The 24,183-nt window shown below is 36.8% G+C and overlaps 1 protein-coding gene across 4 annotated transcripts in view; it reads left to right on the top strand.

The window, feature by feature from the left end:
* The window catches only part of LOC106107277 (copper-transporting ATPase 1), a 42,848-nt gene that overhangs the window by 10,626 nt on the left and 8,039 nt on the right, over window positions 1-24,183 (top strand). For 2 of the 4 annotated variants that reach the window (XM_013288065.1, XM_013288064.1), the window contains exons 2-26: window positions 1,728-1,858; window positions 10,652-10,769; window positions 10,877-11,004; window positions 11,097-11,218; window positions 11,705-11,875; window positions 11,960-12,039; window positions 12,206-12,323; window positions 12,606-12,772; window positions 13,034-13,134; window positions 13,253-13,381; window positions 13,659-13,842; window positions 14,273-14,370; window positions 14,690-14,825; window positions 15,317-15,457; window positions 15,860-15,968; window positions 16,839-16,998; window positions 17,903-18,002; window positions 18,403-18,597; window positions 18,989-19,145; window positions 19,972-20,128; window positions 20,821-20,950; window positions 21,799-21,940; window positions 22,619-22,761; window positions 23,138-23,230; window positions 23,511-23,621. In XM_013288065.1, coding sequence (XP_013143519.1) covers window positions 1,809-1,858; window positions 10,652-10,769; window positions 10,877-11,004; window positions 11,097-11,218; window positions 11,705-11,875; window positions 11,960-12,039; window positions 12,206-12,323; window positions 12,606-12,772; window positions 13,034-13,134; window positions 13,253-13,381; window positions 13,659-13,842; window positions 14,273-14,370; window positions 14,690-14,825; window positions 15,317-15,457; window positions 15,860-15,968; window positions 16,839-16,998; window positions 17,903-18,002; window positions 18,403-18,597; window positions 18,989-19,145; window positions 19,972-20,128; window positions 20,821-20,950; window positions 21,799-21,940; window positions 22,619-22,761; window positions 23,138-23,230; window positions 23,511-23,621 — 3,240 coding nt within the window. In that variant the 5' untranslated portion in view covers window positions 1,728-1,808. Of the gene's footprint in view, window positions 1-1,727; window positions 1,859-8,970; window positions 8,990-10,651; window positions 10,770-10,876; window positions 11,005-11,096; window positions 11,219-11,704; window positions 11,876-11,959; window positions 12,040-12,205; window positions 12,324-12,605; window positions 12,773-13,033; window positions 13,135-13,252; window positions 13,382-13,658; window positions 13,843-14,272; window positions 14,371-14,689; window positions 14,826-15,316; window positions 15,458-15,859; window positions 15,969-16,838; window positions 16,999-17,902; window positions 18,003-18,402; window positions 18,598-18,988; window positions 19,146-19,971; window positions 20,129-20,820; window positions 20,951-21,798; window positions 21,941-22,618; window positions 22,762-23,137; window positions 23,231-23,510; window positions 23,622-24,183 lie in introns of those variants that run through there. The other 2 variants (XM_013288067.1, XM_013288066.1) reach the window with 2 other exon arrangements.

Genomic DNA, 24,183 nt, shown 5'->3' with positions numbered 1-24,183 from the left:
AAATGAAAAAAGACGAGAAAATTAAAAAAAAACACACACACACACACACTTATAACCCAAAGGAGTAAGCAGACTTCGACACACGTATACAATCACGTCGGTTTCAAATCTTACTAATATTATAAATGCGAAAGTTTAGATAGAGTTTGTAGCCAGAAGTGCTAAACGGATCTCGACGAAATTTGGCATAGATGTAGAGGAAAGTCTGGAAGAACAGATAAGCTAGTTCTATTATTTTATTTTAATTCCACGTAGACGGAGTCGCGGGCGAAAGTTAGTGTTTAATGAAATAAAACAAAAAATCTGTCAATTTATCTTTCGACTATATCAACAATTTGACTACGACACAGATATCTTACTCTAATCATGTGGCTTGTTTTATCTAGTGTAGTGCGCACTATTACATGCCACTGGTGCCGTGCGCGTTGAAGCAATTAGCTATAATGACAGGTTGCGCACGGCTTGATACTAAAATCCTTATATGTTATGTACAACATCAGTGCGAATTAGTGCTGTGTGAGAATAGTAATAAATCTACGTGTTATATGTTAAGGTGTTGTGTAGTGCTATTCTTTACTAGTATTGCATCTTTCATTTGTTAGGAATACGTAGTGGGATTAGGGTACGTAGTAACGTCGCCTTTAGTAGCCGATTTCTCTTTAGAATTGGCATTTAAGCCTTTTTAATTCATTTGTTTTTACCAAATGGTACGGTCAAAGTAGAATAAAATTGATTCTTTCGTATAATTAATTTAATTCTTTGTATTATTTAGACTAGCTATACTTGATAACGCTCCACCCATATTTACCACTTTGGTTGTGTTTTGTTTGTGTAGATTGTAGATAAGCGCGTGTTCATAACAATCATACTAATATTATAAATGCGAAAGTTTAGATGGATGGATGTTTGTAAGATTTTGTAGCCTTAACGGCTGAACGGATTTCGATGTAATTTGGCACAGATGTAGAGGATAGCCTGGAAGAATACATAGGCTATTCACTTTTATTTTGTTTAATTGCACGTGAACGGAGTCGCGGGCGAAAGCTTGTTATACTATAATGATGGTTTACACTGCTTAAATATTGGTTCATTAACCGTAAGCTTTCACTGTTAATGTAGACTTTTAGTACAAAAACATTGTCATCTCATGACGTTGAAAAACAGATACGGAAATGATTTATTTTTGTGCAAATTTTGTAGTGAATCACACTAAGAAGTTATCGGTTTTAGTTTGAGTCCGTGATTACACTTTGTAATTTTTTTTTCAAGTTTTATCATAGCCTATTATCATTACGATCGTAGTCAACTATAGTTAGATTACAGAGTAATTCTGAATTCCATTTCATAATTATTATTGTTTTTTTTTACAAGGCTTTGTCGCGAAGTGACGATAACGCCCAATAAGTCTAAGGGCCTGTCGCACTATTGGCTGATAGAGGGTCAGGTAGCATAACAATGATGTCACTGTCAGATAAGAGAACAAAATCCGATATTTCCGTCATATAATTTACTCATTGGATTGTTATCGGACAGTTTAAAATTTGGTGGGACAGGCCCTAAAACTAACACAACTCAGTTATCTACTTTCTTAAACAGATATCAGCCAACTTAAACACCATCCCTGACTCGTCCGTAAAAGGTAAGCCAGGATAGTGTTTAAGTGACCGACATCGTAATTATTAAAAAGCAGCTTTGATAATCTTAATTTGTGATGTGTGATGATTCAGGTTACAATTTAATATTAAAGTCAAGTAATATACATTAGTGATAAAGTGTGTGACAATGCAATAGTGAACAGTTCAGTCAGGATGCTGTCCAGGGGTATTAAATACAAACGACTCGATGATATCGAGATCAGGTGAGTTTATGCGATTAAATATGTACTTTATGAAATTAAAACGTACAAAAGTTACAATTTTTTAAAAGAAATATTTTTTTGGGAATCTGCAAGCCACATATAAAGGGACAGAGTAGTCACTAAAGGGTTATAATTGTTGGATTTCCCCTCAGTTTACGGACCTACGGCGAAAATTTGCGAGAAAATGTTCATTAGATTTGTCATTATACAGTTGCCCTTATCCCTTACGGAGGGAAGGCACAGTATGTGCTCTTCCATGCATCTCTATCAGTCGTTATAATTGACACCACTCCCGTTCACACAATCCATCCATACTTTCTTCGGTCGTCCTCTACCATGGTAGCCATCCACATTCAATCTTAACACTTTCTGGTTTATGTCCCCATCGTGTCGCTACGTCCATACGACTATGTACGACATACGACATACGACATACGGCTAGGTCCATACGACGCTAACGTTTTGTTTCTCAATTTGTATTAGATTTGTTTCAAAGGATCCGAACATCAATTAGATTGATAGTAGATACTTTCAAAGCACATTATCTTAATATGTATCTTAACATATGTAATCTTACTTATCTGTTTCGCTTTCTCTTTCTCTCTACAAGATGTAATAAACTGATTGTATGCAACATAACATGTATATCTATTAAATATTTAGGGTATTCATTAATCATACTTCATACTATCTTACTAATATTTTAAATGCGAAAGTTTAGATGGATGGATGGATGTTTGTTAGAGTTTGTAGCCTAAACGGCTGAACGGATCTCGATAAAATTTGGTATAGATGTAGAGGATAGTCTGGTAGAACACATAGGCTACTAACTAGTAATGTACATAAATTAAAAAATAAAGAAACAGTCTCTGTGGGTTTGTACCCTACACTTATATTAATCTATTGTCGGTCGCACATCTCTTTAAGATATCTATAATTATACCACTTTGGTAATATTTAAGATAAAATCACAAGCACAAATAACAACGTTCATCAGTCCATTTATGAAGGTTAGTTGTAGAAAGTTATAGGTCAGTGTAGAATAAAGTTAGGTTATGTGGATTCCAAAACATAAATAAAATAATTAGTAGTTTGCCGATACTTATAAAAGTTTGTATTGTTATCCCTCTCGTTTTCGGTTGTGAAAAGAGACATGTGTAATGGTTATGCAGTGGGAACAACTTACGGCAACTTTACAGGGTACATGTTACCGTTGGTTGCGGTTTTAACTTCCTTTGCGGAAATATTGATATGGTTCATGTGCCTGTTACAATAGAGTTATTTATGTTTTTGTATAATATTGAATTTGTATTTTTTATGAATTTTTCGTTATTTTGTGTATTCTCTATCTTTATAGGGTAGAAACAATAATACGATATCTTATCCTGCTCTATATCGAACATATCTATGAAGGACGGGAGTTGTGGACATGGTTATGCGACTAATCTAGGGCTGCCAACGTTTTAATAAACGTAGATTTAAAAAAAAGACTTTGAGTGAAACCTGTGACCTCTTGAGACTTTGTAAAGGATTAAATCACTGAACCGTAGTCATATGCAGCCTATTACCTGAATATGCTTTACAAAAGCGGAGAGGTGACAGCCCTAGTGGTAACAATCGTGATATAGATAACTAATATCTTATCAACTGTAATGTATTGAAAGTATCTAGAATCTTTAGAAAAATAAGCTGAAAAATGAGGACGCATACTCGCTTATTTATTGCATTTTACGGTCGGATTTAGAACGGGCGCACATCTTTGACTAAACAACAGTGTGCGATTGTCGATTGTTTTGCAGCCAATTCAACTGTTTAGTTGCACAACTAAATCGAGTAGTGTGCGCACCTCCATTTAAGCTTATAGGAATTAAAGCGAGACTTAATAGTTTTGCGATAGTTTAGTTAAGGTGTGCATACGCTTTTAGCGAGTAAGAAAATGTAGATTTAAGGGCTGTGCCGTATCAATGGTATTGTATGTATGTACATGTATGTATGGATGTATGGATGAAGTTGCGCCGCACATTAACTGTGTAACTGATTTTAGTAGTTTAGGATGACATAAATTATATCGCTAGTAGATTTTACAACCATTTTTGCTGTTATTTACAAATACACTTATTTGATAATTGTAATTCAAATAAATTATGGATGAAAGCTTCATCTATTTCAGCAAATAGAAGAATTTATTATAATATGCGGTGAAATATTGACGTAAAACTTGTCTGCGAGTGGGAGTGATCGGAGTCCGGGAATTTAATGAAAAATTCCTTACGTTGTTCCCGGGCGTAGGTTTATATCTAGGGTTGTCATTTAAGTTTGACATTCGTAAAAATTTACTTTTATAGAGACAACCCCATACAGGTTGTTAATATCAATTTGTTAAACATGAATTCGACTGTAGTTCTTTGACTTCAACTTCTCGACCTAACTTAAATTTAAATTAGAAAATGACTTGCTAATCTGTATAGAAACTAAAAAATGCTGCATGTTTTGTTTTTTTTTAAATGTTCATCAGCAATCGAAGATCATGGTAATTTTTATAAGAAAATAATTACTTTTATTTTATTACGATTTGTGTCAACCTTACATTTGTGTGAAGGAATTAGCCGTTATTAGATATGTAATTTCTTCTAGTAAAGTAAAATTTTAGTTCAATTCTATGTATTCCGGTTATTTCGCAAGTTATATCAGTACCACATACTCCACATTTATGAGACAGTTACATAATTTTCGAGCAATGCCATGAACCGGACGCAGCGAAAGGCAAAGCCTTGGACCGAATGTACCAGTGCACTAGTTATAGTAAACGTATGTTATGATTTTAATGGAGTCCGCACTGGAGAAACATTTTTTTTTTTTTAAGAAATGGGAGGAAACGAGCAGTGGGAACACAGAGATCAACGATGCCCATAGACCTCCGCAACACCAGAGGAACTAAAGATGCATTGCCGGTCGTGACGAAATGGTAGGCTCGTCCCTTGAATGATCCTATGTGATCATTGTGACAATTTATTCTACATTGTTCGGTGTGCTTAGTAATCTTTTAAATATGCATTGCATACCCCACTCTGCATTTAAATGTTCTGTGTCGAAGCATATACAAGGATAAACGAAGGAGGAAAAAATGTTGATTACATTATTGGGTCGAACCAATAAACGAAAGAACTGCTAGTATCGGATTTCAATGCGACCCTATTTGTTAATTCAAAAATAAAAAAAATCTTATTGATTGTAGAATTGAGAAGAATACGATTCGAATTTTCGGTTCAACATCGATTTATATTTGAAATACAAACGAGCAAAATAACCCGCCTTTCTTAGTAACTATTTAAAGAGCGTCGGAATGCAAGAATAATAGTGACGTTCCACATGGTCAATACCTGAACGTTCGAGGTATCGATACAATAGTTCGTTGGAACGCAGTATTGCGGAAACTTGGATAATCGACATTGTTGGGTAATGTTACTCAAGGCGGCGTTCGCTTTATAATCTGTATTACGATAGGAAACGCAATATTGTTATGCGTATCTATTTGTAACAAGTTTATTAAGAAAACAATGATCACGATATATAAACATTTTATAACCTCAACGTTATATTACTTTTTATTATTTAAAAACCCATTAATTCTTAGAAACGTGACCGTAAATGTAAACCAATAGTAATGGTACCTACTTATCCCAGATATAAAATGTCTGCGTCACTCGCGTTTGTTAAACAATGGAGGGAAAATTTTGGCGCGCAAAATGGCGGCGTATACTAACATTAGAGTACTTTCCTCGTGATGAAATGATGCTGCGGCCTTTATCAATATGATGTGATAATCATACTTTCTACTAATATTATAAATTTAAATGGATGTATGGATGGATGTTTGTTAGAGTTTGTAGCTTAAACTGCCGAACATATCTCAATGAAATTTAACATAAATATAGAGGATAGACTGGAAGAACATATAGGCTACTTATTTTTGTTTTTTTTTTAAATCCGACTCGGAGTCGCGGGCGAAAGCTAGTAAATAATATCGGAACCAATTGTTCAACCAAAACATCAAGAATGTCAATGGAAGTGAGAACTGACCTTTTGCTATTCAATTCCTTTAAATGTTTGTTTTTTAGGGATTTTAATTATACATTAATCATTGTATTTATTTTAATCGACTTGTGCGTAACCATTTCATTTTATAATCCATTTCTAAACCTTTATGTTTAGCTCCTTCGATATTTGTTTGATAAATATTATTTAGAAACATTTCATAATTGTACTATAAATCATTCTATATTTATGTTTACATAAATAATACATTCTTGAAGGGAGAGTAATGTTATAAATATGCAAACTTTAATAATATTGTGAAAGAGACAACATGATAAATTCGAATTTTTAAAAGAAGTTTAAGATGAAAACTAAAAAAATAAACGACTGTTGAAATAAGAAAGGCTGGAGCCTTTAATCGACATGCTATATGTGACAAAGAGTATAAAACTTTTCCTATGCAGAGAGGACAATAGAAAGATTTGATAAATGAAATGGTCTTGAAACAATAGGAAAGTTACCATGGGAATACTTTTGAAACCCAAACACAGAAAGCTTTCACAAGAACAGTTTTTAATATGTCTACTGGGACAAGTATTTAAGTTTTTGCATTGTATATTGTTCCTAATCGAGTTCCTACGGATTTGTCGAGGTGAGAATACTTGGAACTACATGTTATGTGGACAAGGAAAGTTTACAATAAGTTTAGCAAACACTATTATGCAGACAATGACCTAGTCATTATTTAATCTTCGCAGAATGTATAGTTTAATAACATATTGACGTCTGCGGCGGCCATGTTGGATATTTGCGCGCCCTTTTGTTGCTGCTGGGATAAGTCAAAGCCAATCATTATTCCATTGTCGCTGGCAGGTTGAAGTTGTTATAATAGTGTTGGTGGTTAATAGGAAATTATTGTAATTATTAAATATAATTGATTTATAATCTGTGACTGAATTTTTTAGTGACTTGAAGATTAAGCGTATTATTTAAATTTTTATTGGTAATTTATAATTTAATTTGGTTACTTTAATTTATTATTAGCGTTATATTGGAGTTTAAATTAACAGTTAAGTGTAAACATTATTTTGTGTGTAGGTACTTAATTCCATATCATGTTAATCTTTGGTTTAATTGCACTTTTAAATTATTTACAATTACTTTTCCTCTATTTTCACTTATTTGGTGTATTATTATTAAATCTTCAAACATTCTACCACCTTTTTCTTTTTCGCGTTCTTTTGTAAATTTCTATTTGGAAACTAAACTTTGCTTAAGGTTTCTCCCTTTTATTTTTTCTCATTTACTTAGGGATTAATTGCAAAGATAAGCTCTAGATGAATACTTATGCATCTATGAAAGCTTGCAACTCGATTGTTGAAAAACGGAAACCAATAGTACTTCCTCCTAATTGCACAAATACAAAAAATTATAAGGATAGATATGTGGATATTAGTTACAAGGTATATCCAGAACGGCTCAACGACTGTCAATAAATGGCACAGATGTAGAACATCTGATAGAACTCATAGGGTATTTACCAAGTGTTTTTCCACGCGGACGGCGTCGGCAAAAGCTTGTATTCAATGACAAGTTTAACTGATCCTTTAATATACGTCATATTCCAAATGTTGTAACAACTGGCTTCGTTTAAGCGATATCTGATCCGATAAATTATATCCGATTCATGTAATAAAGGCACAATTTTCTCTAATCTCACCATTCAAGGAGCAACCATTCAAACACCGAGTTGGCTTGTCAATTATTATTAGTATGAGTAATAGATGCGTTGTCATGTTGATGCCTTTTGTTTATGTTTTAAGAAAATGTAACACTATTGGTTACTGATACGTAGTTATACTCTTTTAATCTGCTAAAAGAAGAAAGAAAGGCGTGAAGCGGAAGCAATTTTACACCTCATCCGATGTGTGTGCGCTCCGTCCACAATCTGTTTCTGTCCTTTTCTTACGAGAAAGGGGAAGTGGATTTGTCGGAGGTGGAGACGCATAAGACGACAAAAAAAAATACAGACAAATTGAGTACCTCCTTCTTTTGGGAAGTCGGTCGAAAAATCCCCTTTCTGTGCGTCCTCCCCTCTGTCTATTAAAAGGGTAACGCAACGCGTCTGCTTATCCGAATGTCATGGACAGCGCTCACCCCGAAATTTCGCCTGCCACATCATACTAATATTATGAAAATATTATAAAAGCGAAAGTTTAGATGGATGGATGGATATGTTTGTTAGAGTTTGTAGCCTAAACGGCTGAACGGATTTCGATAAAATTCGGCATAGACGTAGAGGATGGTCTGGAAGAACATATAGGCTACTCAGGTTTGTTTTTTTGTTTAATTTCACGCGGACGGAGTCGCGGGCGAAAGCTAGTTATGATATAAAAATGTACAATATGTACAATGGTCGATCATGCAGAAGTTGTTCATGGCTAAATAGTAATTGATGTTTAAACGCTAACGAGTCGACAGGCATTTAAAATTACTACATTGAATGGTACATATGCACCGAAGTTAAATTAAAGTTAAGGTTTTATGGCGTTAAATAGCTTTAAAATGTCAAAAAAAAACTACAAAGTACCTATACTAAAAACGTGATTCATTTGTAAAAAAAATTGTGATAAAAGTGATAATAATGTTACTAGGCTTTTTCCGTACTCAGAGTCAATATTTGGTCACTGAGGGAGACACTTATTCTCGTACTTACGTCACTAATATCCACTCCAATTGATCTTAATACTGAGTGTTGAGTTAAATAGTAATTATTTTATTAATAGACGTCTAAAAGTTAATTAGAATGTCGTCAACACTATGAGTTATCTGTAGATGTCACACGGCACTATGGTGTTAAACATTCAGCGCTGCAGCGCTTCGTCTCTACAATAATAATAGACGTTTGTATATTGGCAAGCGCTGGATCGCTGCGTGCTGCTAAACTTTGCACTCGGCACAGGAAACTTACACGTTCGGAAATATTACGCGTTTGAATATTTAGTTACTTGAGCGACGTCCGGTTGCAGGTTTTTTTCTTTACTTTAGTGTCGTTATTTGTTATACTGCCAGTATTTAAAAGATAAGAAGTACACTGTAAGTAGTATTAATTGAATAGATATTTTTTAATACGGATGTGTTCGTAATAAAAAAGATGTTATACGGTTAAATGGTTTTCGCGCGTTTTTTATGAGGAAAATTATGTACTCTTAAAAAGTTTTCTTGCTTACCAAGTTTCTACTGAGATTATGTTTGAAGTTACAGTTATACTCTTAAAATAAGGACCCTAAAGCAGTAAAATCGGCCATTAGATTCAATATCGGACCGTTATTATTACCGTTAAAGAATTTGCATTCATATAAAATTTGAATGTACTTTATTGCAAATGATTTTATTCCTGTAATGGGATAAAAAACGGTTAAATGTATATTTTAACCTCAATTGGATCTTTATTTTGGATTTTATTGGATTGACTTTTTAATGTTGTGCCAACTAAGGTTGTCACTTCGAAGTTTTGACGTCGTGTTTGCTAATTCGTGTTGTTTGTCATTGAATTCTTTGGGTGAATGTGAGTGGTGGGAATAAGTCGGATGTGAGAAAATTAAGATAATTACACTGTCTACCAAGTTAAGGGTTGACAAAACTCTACAAGACGTTTGTTTTTGTCTCCAATTTTCGATTTTAAGTTGGCAACCCTAGTGTTAACCATATTTTTAGTTTTGTTATAAACATTGGCACGTATTTTTTAAATGAACGTTAAGATTGCTCAACTTATTGTAACGTGTGAAAATGCTACAATAGCGCAAATTAAGCAATAAGCTATTGTTTTTATATCTTACATTTTTAGTATTGCATTTTTATTATTATAAACAAAACGGGTTTTTAATAGTTGGGTCTAAATAATTGTACATTTGGAAACTTGTAGTAAAATATTCTTGTAACTATATATATATATAGTTACAAGAATATAACTATATAATACTAAACTATAACATAAACTTTCTCTATATCAAATTTAACTTGGGGTCATGAGATAACGCTTTAATATTTATACATTTTTATCAAATATAGATAAGCTAGTAAGCACCGCTTACGACATCGAGTTTAACTGATAATCTCAACTTTGGGTAACCTAACCATATTATGGGCCTGTCCCACCACTGATAGAGGCTCAAATAGAAAATGACGTTACTGTCAGATAAGAGAACTAACTTCGATATTTCCATCACATACTTTACACCTTGAATTGCTATCAGATAATTTACAATTTTGGTGTGACAGGCCCATGTGTTTGGCTTCGAGTTTGTTATTGAGTCACTGTACAACTCTACCTTCACTTGTGAAATGTAATTGACCGATTTCCCAAAAGAAGGAGGAACTCAATTCGTCTGTATTTTTTGTTAATATCCTGTAATCCCTTCTTGCAATGTTTTTTCACGTTACTTCATCAGTATTACATATTCCCGAGGTGCTTAAACTCTCCTTATATTAAGGGTGGTGTTAGGCTTTAAACGACCACGATGACCCAATGTTGGTTTACTCATTTTAATAATGTTAAAAATGCGAAAGTGTAGATGGATCGATGGTTTAATGAATGTATGTTAGTGTTTGTACCCTAAACTGCTTAACAGATCTCGATGGAATTTGGCATAGATGTAGATGATCGTCTGGAAGAACGCATAGGCTATTTATGTCTCTACATAACAATTAAACTTTTTTTCATACAGAAGCTAATCATTTTTTTCATGTTGTTCACAGCGAGCCGGGACAGGAGCTGGTGGCGGTGCGCGTGGCCATCAATGGCATGACCTGTCAGTCCTGCGTGCGCAGCATCGAGACCTCCGTAAGAGAACTGCCCGGCGTTGAGGACGCGAAGGTAATATTCAAACTTTGCATACTTTTGACAAGTTGTGAATTGCTTCGAGCATGTAGTTCGCGACTTTACTTGCAAGTACGTCCGATATTTACTTGGTCTTGTGTCAGGTGGAACTGTCAGAACACGCCGGTTACTTCCGCTATGACCCTCACGTGTGCTCGCTGGAGGCGATCCGCTCCCACATAGAGGAAATGGGGTTCGAGGCGCCAACCGACGTCGTCGACGACGAAACTAAGTACGTTAACATTTTTATTACCAAGTCAGTTAGTAAATATACTACAAAAATGGTGAATTGAAATGACTGAATAGCTGTAACGTTCTTTTTAGAAATCTGTTACCAAAAGAGATCCCGACGGATGTGTTGATAGACATGTCGGGGTCCGCGGAGAGCGACCTCGTGCTGTCCGTCGTCGGGATGACCTGCCAGTCCTGCGTCAACACTATAGAAGGTACGAAACATATCTAAATGCTGTAGTGTTGAAATAGCCAGTATCGAAATAGTACCTTAGCGTTTCACAAGATGGCACTATTATCAATTTCTTTAAACGATTGGTTCAGGAATTATTTTTTAAAGCCTTCCGAATTTAGTATTACTGGCTTTTTGTTCGCAGCGAAGCACATAATTAGTAAACAGAGTCGATGTGTTTGCGTCTGTTCATGGAATATTAGGAGCATGTAATTGATGCCGCGCTGCAATTACACGGTCATCGTGTTTTGTTTCTTACATACAAATGTTATTTATTTTTTCTAATTTGTGGCCTGATCTGCTTTTTGGTCGCCTTTAGTATTCGAATTTTATAAGTTTAAAAGTCGGTCTAATAGTCTATACTATTAGAGTAGATTAATCGAGTCGATATAAATGTTTAAATTTTTTTATGCTGAATTCTTCTTCTTCTTTATAGTTCAACAATAAAAAGTTAATTCATGTGTTATAGGTCGTCTACACGAGATGTCGGGAGTGCGGCAGGCGTGCGTGTCTCTCGCGGAAGGCGTGGCGCGCGTGCGTGTGCTGCGTGACGTCATCACACCGCAAGATGTCTCCGACGCGATATACGACCTGGGCTTTGACGTCACTATACTCACAGTCAATGGTCAATCTTACTCAGGTATAATTTTCACTATCATCACCAATGTATTGTGTACTTTTTCTTTATATCATAAATGCTTTAATTGTTAATCAAATGTTACAGAATCATCGTCACAAAGTAATAGTAACGAGGCATCAGGGGATGCGGTTAGACCGAATAATGTCTCAAAGACACATCTCAATGTATGTATACAGTTTACTATACTTTATCATACAATCTTACTAATTACTACCGTTTCTTTAATTCTACACGGACGGTGTCGCGTGCGAAAGCTAGTATAGGTATACTTTATTTCAATAAAGAATGTGTTGTGACCTCAGTTTTGATTTTTTGCTATATTTTGTGTAGGGCGATGTAGGCGAGGCAGGTATGGCGGAGCAGACGTCCCGTTGTACGTTAGAGGTGCGCGGGATGACGTGCGCTTCTTGCGTCGCCGCTATAGAGAAACATTGCTCTAAGATATATGGTAAGTATATCTTATAATACATCATCCTTCTCCTTATTCCTCTCCCGTAGTGGCGCTAGAGGTTTTTGTCCTCCACATAACTCCTATCATACGTAATCTCAGTCATCACTCCCTTTATGATGTCACTTTTAACGCAATCCATCCATCTCTTTATACCTCTACCCCTACTGGTGTACCCTTTCACACTCATAACTAACGTCAATACATTTTTTTTGTTATTAATCATTTCCAATTAGTCGAAGTTTTGTCTAAAAAAATAATTGTATAATGTTGTTTCCATAGGTGTACAATCAGTAGTGATAGCTCTGTTAGCCGCTAAAGCGGAGGTGCGGTATGAACCGCGGAAGGTGTCGGCACCTGACATCGCGCAGTCCATCACCGCGCTCGGCTTCCCCGCAGACGTGCTCAGTGATGGCGACGGCTGCGGACAGAGGGAGCTACTGTTAAATGTATGTATTCCGATTGTGTAAATATGACTCAGTGTATACCGACTGTGTACAAAAATGACTCTGTATACACCGACTGTGTACAGATATGACTCAATGTATACCGACTGTGTACAAATATGACTCAATGTATACCGACTGTGTACAAAAATGACTCAGTATATTATGTACAAATTAGGTGCATATTTTAACCGTGTAGAATATCACTATGAATTCTGTGTACAAAAGTTTTATTTTTGTAAATTTCTTGTATATTGTTCTCAGATAAAAGGCATGACGTGTGCGTCGTGTGTCAGCAAAATTGAAAAGACTGTACTTAAATTAAGCGGCGTAGCGTCCTGCGCTGTTGCCCTGACTACCTCCAAGTTAGTACTATTTAGTATTATGTGCTTCACTTAACGTATAGTTATTGCCAAGAAATTAGGTTCAAAATTCTTCATTTCGCCCTGTATACAAGATTTTTAACTCTTTCGTCTTTTTCAGAGGAAAAATTAAATACGACACAGAAATGATCGGACCACGTACGATATGCGAAGCTATCAATAGTTTAGGATTCGAAGCGACCGTCGCCAGTACTAACAGCCGCGGCGCTACTGATTATCTAGAGCATAAGTAAGTTATATTGCCACATTTACACACCACAGTCAGTGTTACACAATGCACTTAAGTTTACCCACTACGTTAACGTTTACACACTAATTACGTTTACACAATACATTCATGTTTACACATTACAATCACATTTACACACTTCACAGTAACAATTGTACATTTCACACAATCACGTTTACACACTTCGCGCAATCTGCATTACATACTTCAGATACAATAAATGATTGGAGAAAACAGTTTACCTATATTTATTTGCAATATTTGATGTTGTTTTCAGAGAAGAAATAAGAAAATGGCGTAACGCGTTCCTAATATCGTTAGTATTCGGTGGTCCGTGTATGATAGCGATGACGTACTTCATGGCGACGATGCCGCAGCACAGCGCGCGCGACATGTGCTGCGTGCTGCCCGGCCTCAGCATGGAGAACCTCATCATGATGTTGTTGGCTACGCCAGTACAGGTACGTGACGCCAACTTGGCTACGCCAGTACAGGTACGTGACGCCAACTTTGCTACGCCAGTACAGGTACGTGACGCCAACTTGGCGTTTCAGGAACTTGTTGAAGTAAACTTTGATTCTTTTGTAAGGGAAGGATAGGAAGGGACGAGGATTTGCGGTTGTTCTGTTCTCCTTTCGGCGAATAGACTTGGCTGCTTGCTCGTTTGTCAACTTAGCATAATAAAAAAAATATAAATGTGTAATATAAGTCACCTTGGAGAAAGTATTCGATTATTTATTTATGTGATTGAAATATCAATAATGTATGGAACTGTTAATAATTCCATTACTTGTAACGTATTTATTGCTACAATTTGATATAATTTATAGATTCTATTATAACTAATCGAAAGTTACTTTTGCTGCAGTAGTGTGTAATTTTTTTTTATAGTTTATCGGCGGCTGGCATTTCTACAAGCAGGCGTACAAGGCGCTGCGTCACGGCAGCCCCAATATGGATGTACTGATCTCAATGACTACAACTATAAGGTGAGTTACACACAATTGTGTAATTATTTTCTTATTTTTTACACTTTCATGACTTAGGTTGGGTTTACACTGTGTATTGATTTAAAAAAAAACCTTTTTATCGACATCCAAAAAAATATACAGCGTTACACAAAATAACATTTATGAAAATAAATAACAAATGGCAAAAGGAGGAGGTTCAGCTTAACCGAGAGTTGAGATCCAGCGTCGGCTTTTCAGCCATCCCCCCCTTCCCAAGATGTAAAAGGGAGATGGGAAAATATGTTTTATAGTTACTTTTAATTTTTTGAATGATGATGGGTTATGACTTTGTTCACAGTTACTTCTACTCCCTGGCGGTGGTGATAGCATCAATGTCACTACAGAAGGATACAAGCCCTTTGACGTTCTTTGACACCCCTCCAATGTTGCTGGTCTTCGTGTCCTTAGGAAGGTGGCTGGAGAATATTGCTAAAGTATGATAGATTTTATTATCTCTTTTAGTTAGATAGTAGCGAATAACTGAAATACTGATTTTTTGGTGTTAGTGAGAAATAATTGAAAAATTAAATATGAAACTTAACTTGTTGTTTTACAATAATTAATTTCAGTTTCCAATATATTTGACATTATCTAAGTAAGCATTATTGTAAACTAGCTGTTACTCGCGACTTCGCCCGCGCGAAATAAAAAAATATAGCCTACATACTCACCGACAACATAGCCTGTTAATGGTGAAAGAATTTTTTAAATCAAACAAATGCAAATCATTCATCTTCGTAATATGATTATAATTATTTTCAATTAAATATGAAAATGTTGATGTTTTTTAAAGATTTATTTCAATAAATGTTTTCAATTTGCAATATGAAATAATGTAAATTAATATTTATTGTAAATTATTGTAAATTAATGTTTCGAGTACGTTAGGATTTGAGTGTTTAATTTTTTTTGTTTTTTTTTTAAGGGTAAAACATCAGAAGCGCTGTCGAAGCTGCTGTCGCTGAAGGCGACGGAGGCGGTGCTGGTGACGGTGGACCGAGACGGCAACGAGCTCGCTGAGAAGAATATACCAATTGACCTGGTCGAGAGGGGGGATATACTTAAAGTTAGTTTACTTGGAATTTGGTCATTTATTTAAACCCAGTATTTATAGTACTCTTCTGTTCTTTTTTTTTTAAATAACGGTATACAACTTACAACTAGCTTTCGCCTGCGACTCCGTCCGCGTGGAATGAAAACAAACAAAAGTAGTCTGGGGAACACATAGGTTTCTTCCAGACTATCCTCTACATTTATGATAATCCAACAAAATCAGTTCAGAAGTTTATTCTACAAACTTTAAGAAACATCCATCCATCCATCTAAACTTTTATAATATTAGTATGGTTTGTAAAGCTTAAATCGATTTAAATGTTATTTTTTTTAATTATATTTCTCATTTATAATATCTGATTTTTATGAACGTTATTTATTGGACGTTTTATAATGTAATTTGGACTTGACTCAGGTGGTGCCAGGAGCCAAGGTGCCGGTAGACGGCAAGGTGATATCAGGGCAGAGTACGTGTGATGAGTCTCTCATCACCGGAGAGTCGATGCCGGTAGCGAAGAGTAAAGGTAACTTTTATATTTATTAGCCATTTTAATGTTATCGGTTCAAGGTCATTTGCGTGTCCGCAATATCCCGCTGTACATTTCTCCAACATTGTACGTGTTTTTGCATACCATAACATAAAGACCAGAGAGTGTTAAGATTGAATGTGGTTAGCTACAAAGGTAGAGGAAGACCAAAGAAAGTATGGATGGATTGTGTGAAAGAGGATATTCTTAAGAAAGGAGTGGAATCACATGACGGCTGATAGAGATGTTAGAAGAGCAGCACATACTGTGCCGACCCTCTGTAAGGGATAAGGGCAAGTTGATAATGATGTTCGTGTTTTTCCATTTATCTGAAAATAGCTTTCTACAATTTACTCTCGTGTTATTAAAAAAATATAAACGAGTAAAGTAATTTTCATCAAAGGCATTGTAGTTACTCTGGTTTTGGTGATGACCATAGACATCGGGAGTTGTGTTGCTTTGCTTGTGTTACTCGATTATCTAATACTGAACAATCTTTTCGAATCGGTCCAGTAGTTTTTGAGTTTGTTCTTTACAAAAGAGATTCAAATATATAAAGGAGGTATTGGCAGCACTTAACTTGAAACATTCATCACATAATTACTAACGACATCTATATAATATTAACTGTCAACTAATACAGTACTGTGAGTTCAGAGAAAGTACCAGTAAAAAAATAGTTCATTGTGTCTCGACTAGGGTTGTAACGCCGCTTCCGCATCCGCAAGTGCGGAACTTACGAAAGCAATGATAACGCCGCATCCGCTTCCGATTCCATTATTTCTTATGCGGAGTTATAACGGAGGTTAATTTACTAGTAAATAAAAGTAGATGTCGGTTACTATATGTATGTATATCCATGTTCAGAGTCGCTGGTGATCGGTGGCAGTATAAACCAGCACGGCGCGCTGCTGGTGCGCGCCACGCACACCGGCGAGGCCAGCACGCTGGCGCAGATCGTACGTCTAGTGGAGGACGCACAAGCCAGCAAGGCGCCAGTTCAGCGTCTCGCTGATACTATCGCTGGGTTAGTGCACTGGACTAACTTAGGAGGAGATTATGGACTTGTTCGAAGTTTTGATATCTTTTTTATAAGAGGATGAAACGGGGCAGCTGCCTTGCTTCATCCTTTTGGAGAAATTAAATAGTAATAAATAATGAAAAATATAGTAAAACTGTCTTATTATCTCGAAAAGAACACTCCGAGGCAACTTGTTCTTGAAGTGAAATATACATTTTTAAATATTTTATAACAGTAAAGTTTACTTAAGAGGTTATAAAGTATTCTAATAAAGTAAAACATATTTGGTGATTTCATAAAATTTTGTATAAGTTTCAATGGTGGACTGTATATTGTGGTTTGTAAATAAATGATAGGCTGGTCGATTGGATATTGGTCGGAATAGTTACAAGTAGCAATTGATTAAGTATATGTCTTGTCTTGTGGTCGGAGCGCAACTGGCCGGCGCGGTGTGAGGGCGCGGGGGACGGACGAGGGCTAAAAGGGCCCCTTCGCCCCTCATCCCCGCCGGTGTTACAGTGACACGCAACAGTTTCAATTATGATTATTAGTGGTTTAATAATATTGTTTGTGTGTTTATTGTAAGAGCGTCGGTGGCTCAATGGTTTGAATACTTGACTTGTAATCTACAGGTCTTGGGTTCGAATCCCGCCATGTACCAATGTGATTTTAGATTTTTCGAATTTTCATATGTACATAATTTACCCGACGTTCTTACGGTGAAGGAAAACATCGTGATGCAACCTGCACATATCGGCGAAGAAATTCAAAGATATGTGTGAAGTCAACCAACCCGCACTTGGCCAGCGTGGTTGACTATGGCCTAGTCACCCCTTAATAGGGTAGGCTTCGAGCCCCTCGGTGGGGACGTATAGTGAGCTGGTGATGATGAATATTGTTTGTGTAACAGGTATTTCGTGCCGATGGTTGTATTCCTATCAATATTAACACTGATATGCTGGATAATAAGCGGTGCGCTCAACATAGAAAGAATAAAAGCTATTACACCAGTAAGTTGAAATATTCCCTACTTTAAATTTACTTACGAATTACAAATTATTTAAAAAACAATATCCTTGTACTGGACACTTTATAACGAATTAACAGAAACTTTTGTTACTGTAAAGTTATTTAATGGAAAAAATACGCTTTATAAGTATAGTTCTTTTCATATATCTTAGCTTATATGCCTCTTTACATTCAAAACTGTGTTCTGAACGCTGAACACTGCGACTCTTAATTTAGAGCCGCTAAGATATAACAACTATTATAAAATATCTTTTTACCTAACTGGTTAGGTAAAATGGTCAGGAAAATAGAACAAGCCAAAGAATAGATATCAAAAACAGCATTCATTAATTTGTCACACTCTAGTAAAATGATTATATACCCATCTCTTTTGTTCCCTAGGAGATATATAGAGACGGCACTAGATGGGAGCTGATAGTGCAGAGCGCGTTCCACTTCGCGCTGAGCGTGCTCGCGATCGCGTGCCCGTGCGCGCTGGGCCTGGCCACGCCCACCGCCGTCATGGTGGCCACGGGCGTCGGCGCCAAGCTGGGATTACTAATAAAAGGCGCTGAACCTCTGGAAAATGCACATAAAGTATGTTTTTTATTAAAAATACTATACAGGATGTTGAAAAAGTTATAGGTACTGACACGCTATATAGGAAAGCAAAGAAAACTAAACAGACTTTTTTCTTTGAAGATCCACTCACGTATTGGTTATTAATAAAATTAAAAATTGTCGATGTGGCCCAAGGATTACGCAACAAAAAAAATATAAACTGTGCGAAAAAGAGTACAGACCAAAAGTCTGTAGATGTTGATTTAAAATAAAAATAAAAATCACACTTAAACTCAAATTCCATGAAGTCTTTGACGTCTGAAGTAAATTATTTAAAATTCCTTTAATTATACGCCTCTTAGTGTACATTATTATACTGAAATCACTCTAGGAGATTTAAGTCAGAGTTAAATTGTTTTTTTGTCAGGTGAAAACGGTGATATTCGACAAGACGGGTACAATAACCCGCGGCAAGACGAGCGTGGCGAAGGTGTCGCTGCTGACGGGCGAGCCGGCCAGCCTGCCTGACATCCTCGCCTGTCTGCACACCGCGGAGCTCAACTCCGAACATCCTGTAGCTTCCGGTGAGTCGAGTCTTGAACAAAAGATGGCGCTGTCACTAATAATTTTTGCCTTTTAGGAAATAAATGTTTAGTTTAGTTTTAAACAGTGGTAGTGCCCGCTTTAACATCTTAGCACGAATAGGCCGGCACGCCCGGTGTAATACCACGACCACACAGAAAACAGGCGTGAAATGGAACCAATTCCGTGTTTCGTCTGATGAGTGTGGTGCCGGAGGCCTAATTTTAGTCCCTTTCTCTTTACCACCCTTTTCTTTTAAGAAGAGGATGGGAAGAGGAAGTGGATTTGACGGTGGAGGAGATGCATAGGAAGGGGAAATATCCACTTTATGTGCGTCTCCTCCGTCGGATAAGGGTAGGCAACGCATCTGCAATTGCGGATGTCTATGGGCAGCGGTTGCTTCGCCATTTTGGCGGATCCAGGTGGCCGCTTGCTCGTTTGCCACTTTATGTTATAAAAAAAAAAAAAAGTTTGATTTATTGTTATCTCATAGAAAGTAAACATAATAATGTTAAAAAATAGTTCACGGATTAATCTATATTTGCTATGAGAGAGGGAGAGTGAGAGAGAGAGAGAAAGAGAAAGAGAGGGAAAGAAGTATAGTAAGACGTATTTTTAATGCAATTTAATGTATCTACGAAACGGCTTAACAGATCTTTAAAGGCACAGAGTAGTTTGGACAGACGAATAGGTAACTAATTATGTTTTTATTTAATAGCGGGCGATAGTTTATTATAAAATAGTGGGAAAACCAGTTATGAGTATGTATAAATTCGTCATGTTTGTAAGTTAGTTATCTTAGTAAAACTAGTTTTGAATCGTGTACAGCGATAGTGCGGTGGTGCGGCGCCGCGCTGGGCGAGACGCGCGCGGCGTCGTGCAGCGGGTTCGCGGCGGCGCCGGGCTGCGGGCTGCGTGCGCGCGTGCGCCTGCGCCCCGCCCTGCAGCCGCCGCAGCACCTGCGCGACGCTATCAATGCTGCCAAGTATGTACTATTGTATTGCATTTTGATTGGATCCGACTCGAAGGACCATGTTTAACTTTAACGGTTTATTGACTATCAATATTTTAGAGATTTTTAGAGAAATGCGAAAGTTTAGATGGATGGATGGATGTTTCGTTAGAGTTTGTAGCATAAACGGCTGAACAGATTTCAATGAAATTTGGTATAGATGTAGAGGACAGTCTGGAAGAACACAAAGGCTACTCACTTTTTTTTTTTTAAATTTGAATTGACATAAATACATTGCTTGTTTTTTTTGTACTATAGAAATCTTTTATGGTCGAATACTGAAACGATATTTTAATATAAAAAGGCGTTTTAAGTGTTAACGCTATTCTTAAATTACAAATTCATTAAAAATGTCTCCTGTCAGATTTATGTAACAAAAGTTTAAAATTCGTTGCAGTAATCGGCTAATCTAATGGTCTTTAGCTGAAATGTACACCAATCTAAACGTAACAAAGTGTTGAACTCAGCCGTTAAGTGTGGTTCGTACTAGGCTAATACAGTTGGACAGTATTGTATAACTGGACTGTCTGTTAACTGGCATAGTATGAGCAACTGACGTCAAAGACTGACTTTGTGCGGTTCATACTAAGCCATGTCCAACTATACTGGCTTATGAACCGCACAAAAGCAGTTATTGATAATTAATTAGTGTTTGTTATCCTAAGGGCAGGAGAGACGCTGCAGATATGCGGCGTGCCGGTGGAGCTGGTGGCGGGCGCGGGGGACGCGGCGCTGAGCTCGGCGCAGGCGGCCGCGCGCCTGCACGCGCTCATCGTGCCGCCCGCCGACCAGCAGGCAAGATTATACCTTCCTACTATTCATATAACATTCAAAATCACTAAAGTATTACTATCGTAGCTTCACTTATTGAATTCTATAGTGACTAAGTTAGTCATTTCTTAATATGTACTAACTGTTCCAAATATCAAAATTCAAATGTTCACAAGAGAACGAAGGTTTTTGCGATTGTCTGAAAATTTAAGTAAATATAGGAAACTTGCTTGTTTGGTATTTGCTTGTAGTTTTTGTGCTTTTCTTGCATGACTACTTTTTCCAATTTATTCATCTCCTAGATTAAATAGCGTGAAAGTATATAGACTAAAGAGTGTCGTTAGTGTAAGGATTTTAAAAAAATAATTATTCAAAAACATGCTGTTATTACTGTAAATGTTCTTTGATAATTAGCTTTTTAATTTGTGACATGTTTAATAATTTTGATACTCTTTGGAAATAAAAATGTAAGCGGTTACCATGGGAACGTGTTGTTGTTAAGTCAGGGGGATGAACAAAAAGATAACTAACCTGGAATAAATGGTTTTAATTCTCAACAATTTATTAGCTTCCTCTCGCGACTTCGCCCGCGTGAAATAAAAAAAACAAAAGTGTAATATCATATAGTAACCTACGTCTTCCTCCAAACTTTTCTCTACATCTATACCAAATTTGATCGTCATACGTTTAGCTGTTTAGGTAACAAACTCTAACAAACATCCATCCATTTCCATCCAATCCAATTGCATTTATAAGAAGGCCGGAGGCCTAATTTAAATCCCTTTCCCTTTACCACCCTTTTCTTATAAGGAGAGTATGGGAACGGAAAACCGGATTAATTAATATTAAAACAATATTAGTACGATTTGTAGGAGTCTGGCAGCGAGCAAGTAGTGTTAATCGGCAACCGCGAGTGGATGTCTCGTAACGGCGTGGCCGTGCCCGCGCGCGTGCAGGACCAGCTGCGCCACGACGAGCTGCTCGGCCGCACCGCCGTCCTCGCCGCTATCAACGGTAATATATACATCTCTTTCACTCTCCCTCACATTCTGATACCTGTGTATAGTTCTATCTCTCTCTGACATTGTGTCCCGGTCTTCGTGACTGTAAGCAAACTGTTATGCTTGTATCCCTCTTCTATCCATTATCTTACTTCTCTTTCTAATACTTTTTCTTCCTATTTAGGATAAGTGTTGTTTTTAAGGGATTTGGGAATTAAATTTAAAAGAACCTGTCCCACCATTGGCTAGTAACAACCCAACATGTCAAGCATGTGATGGAAAAATAAGATTTTATGAATTTATCTGACAGTGACATCATTTTTAATCTATTTTAGACTCTATCAGCCAGTGGTGGGACAAAGTCTAAGCATTTTTGACATTAAGTCCTTTGGGACTTATATGTTTAATCCTCAGTCATTATTACTGTTAGGTTACTTAAGTATAAATTCAATACTTAAGTATTGAATAGTGAGCTGGAAATAATTTAAGATAAGACCTTTGTTTTGTACTTGTAAACTTGGTAGAGTCTTTCATGTCACTTACAAGTTAAACGTAAGTACAACAGATACCAAATTTCATCGAAATCAGCCCTTTAGGCTACAAACTCTAACAAACGTCCATCTATCCATCCATACATCCATCTAAACCTTCACATATATAATATTAGTAAGAGTAAGATTATGGTACACAGATCAGTTAGTGTGTACTATCGGCGTGGCGGACGAGGTGAAGCCGGAGGCGCACTTAGCTGTGTACTGGCTGAAGCGCATGGGCCTGCAGGTCTGCCTGCTCACTGGAGACAACAGGAAGACAGCGCTGGCCATCGCACGACAGGCCAGTACTGCACACAGACACACAGACAGAAACACATAGCATACGTATACGCACGTACATACACTTCTACGTATAATACGAATTAAATTTATGAAATAACAAATATTGCCGACTACCTGTTATAAGTGCAATAATATTCTCAAGTGACTTTGTAAAATAGTCTGTTGAAAATACAGTCTTTAAACCTAAAAGAGGGAATTAGCCTATGTGTTCTTCCAGACTATCCTCTACATTTATGCCAAATTTCATCTAGTTTAGTAACAAACATCCATTTAAACTTTTGCATTTAATATTAGTAAGATTTACGTATACACATATATGGTACGCATATGCAAAAGTACGTATACAAAATATATTAATGTGATAATTATTGTAGGTGGGAATCAACAAAGTATACGCAGAGGTGCTGCCCTCGCACAAAGTGGCCAAAATACAAAAACTACAAGAACAAGGACAGAAAGTAGCTATGGTAAGTTTTATCCCACCAATATCTTTATCTAAACACGTTTATTTAAATTTCTATATCGATTAAATATTTGTCTATATTAAATACTAGCTTTTGCCCGCAACCTCGCCTGGATGAAAAAAATACCAAATTAGTAGTCTAAGTGTTTGTACAGACTGTATTCTACATCTGTGCCAAATTCGATCTAGATTTGTAGACCCGTAAAATATCTTCTAACAAACATCCATCATATATATTAGTAAGAGAAATGATCACAGTACTTATGCGTTGTATTGCTACGCAGGTTGGCGACGGCGTCAACGACAGTCCAGCGCTGGCGCAGGCTGACGTGGGCATTGCCATCGCCAGTGGCACTGACGTCGCCGTGGAGGCAGCAGACCTCGTACTCATGCGGGTATATTGAATGGCTATTTTGTTATTAATGTCATTGTACTTTTTTAAAGTGGCAAACGAGCAAGCGGCCACATGAATCCGCCGAAATGGCGAAGCGACCGCTGCCCAAAGACGCTTGCAATTGCAGATGCGTTGCCTACCCTTAATGGACCCATAAAGAGGATATTTCCCCTTCCTGTGCGTCTCCTCTATCAAATCCATTTTCTCTTCTCATGCATTCCTTATAAGAAATAGGCGGAAGGAAAAGGGGCTAAAAGTAGACCTCTAAAGAAACTAAATCAGATATAGTCTTCGCAATTTCGTCCTGGCGTAATGAGAAGAAAACTTAGTGAGTAGCCTATCTGTTTCAGACTATGTTCTACATCTCGGAAAAATTACTAATAAACCTTCTAACAAACATCCATCCATACCATTAGATGGATGGATGTTTTTGTTCAGAAAGTTTACACTTTCGTATTTATGATAGTAAGATTAATAATATGACGGTTTTACATAACAATAAAACCGATATTATGTGCCGAGAAAACATACAGCATTGCTTATGAAGATGCGTTATATACTTA

This window comes from Papilio polytes, unplaced genomic scaffold, assembly GCF_000836215.1.
Source record: "Papilio polytes unplaced genomic scaffold, Ppol_1.0 DF822067.1, whole genome shotgun sequence".
Taxonomy (NCBI): Eukaryota; Metazoa; Arthropoda; class Insecta; order Lepidoptera; family Papilionidae; genus Papilio; species Papilio polytes.
The sequence above is the reverse complement of the archived record's forward strand: the minus strand, read 5'-3'. Positions and strand labels throughout refer to the sequence as shown.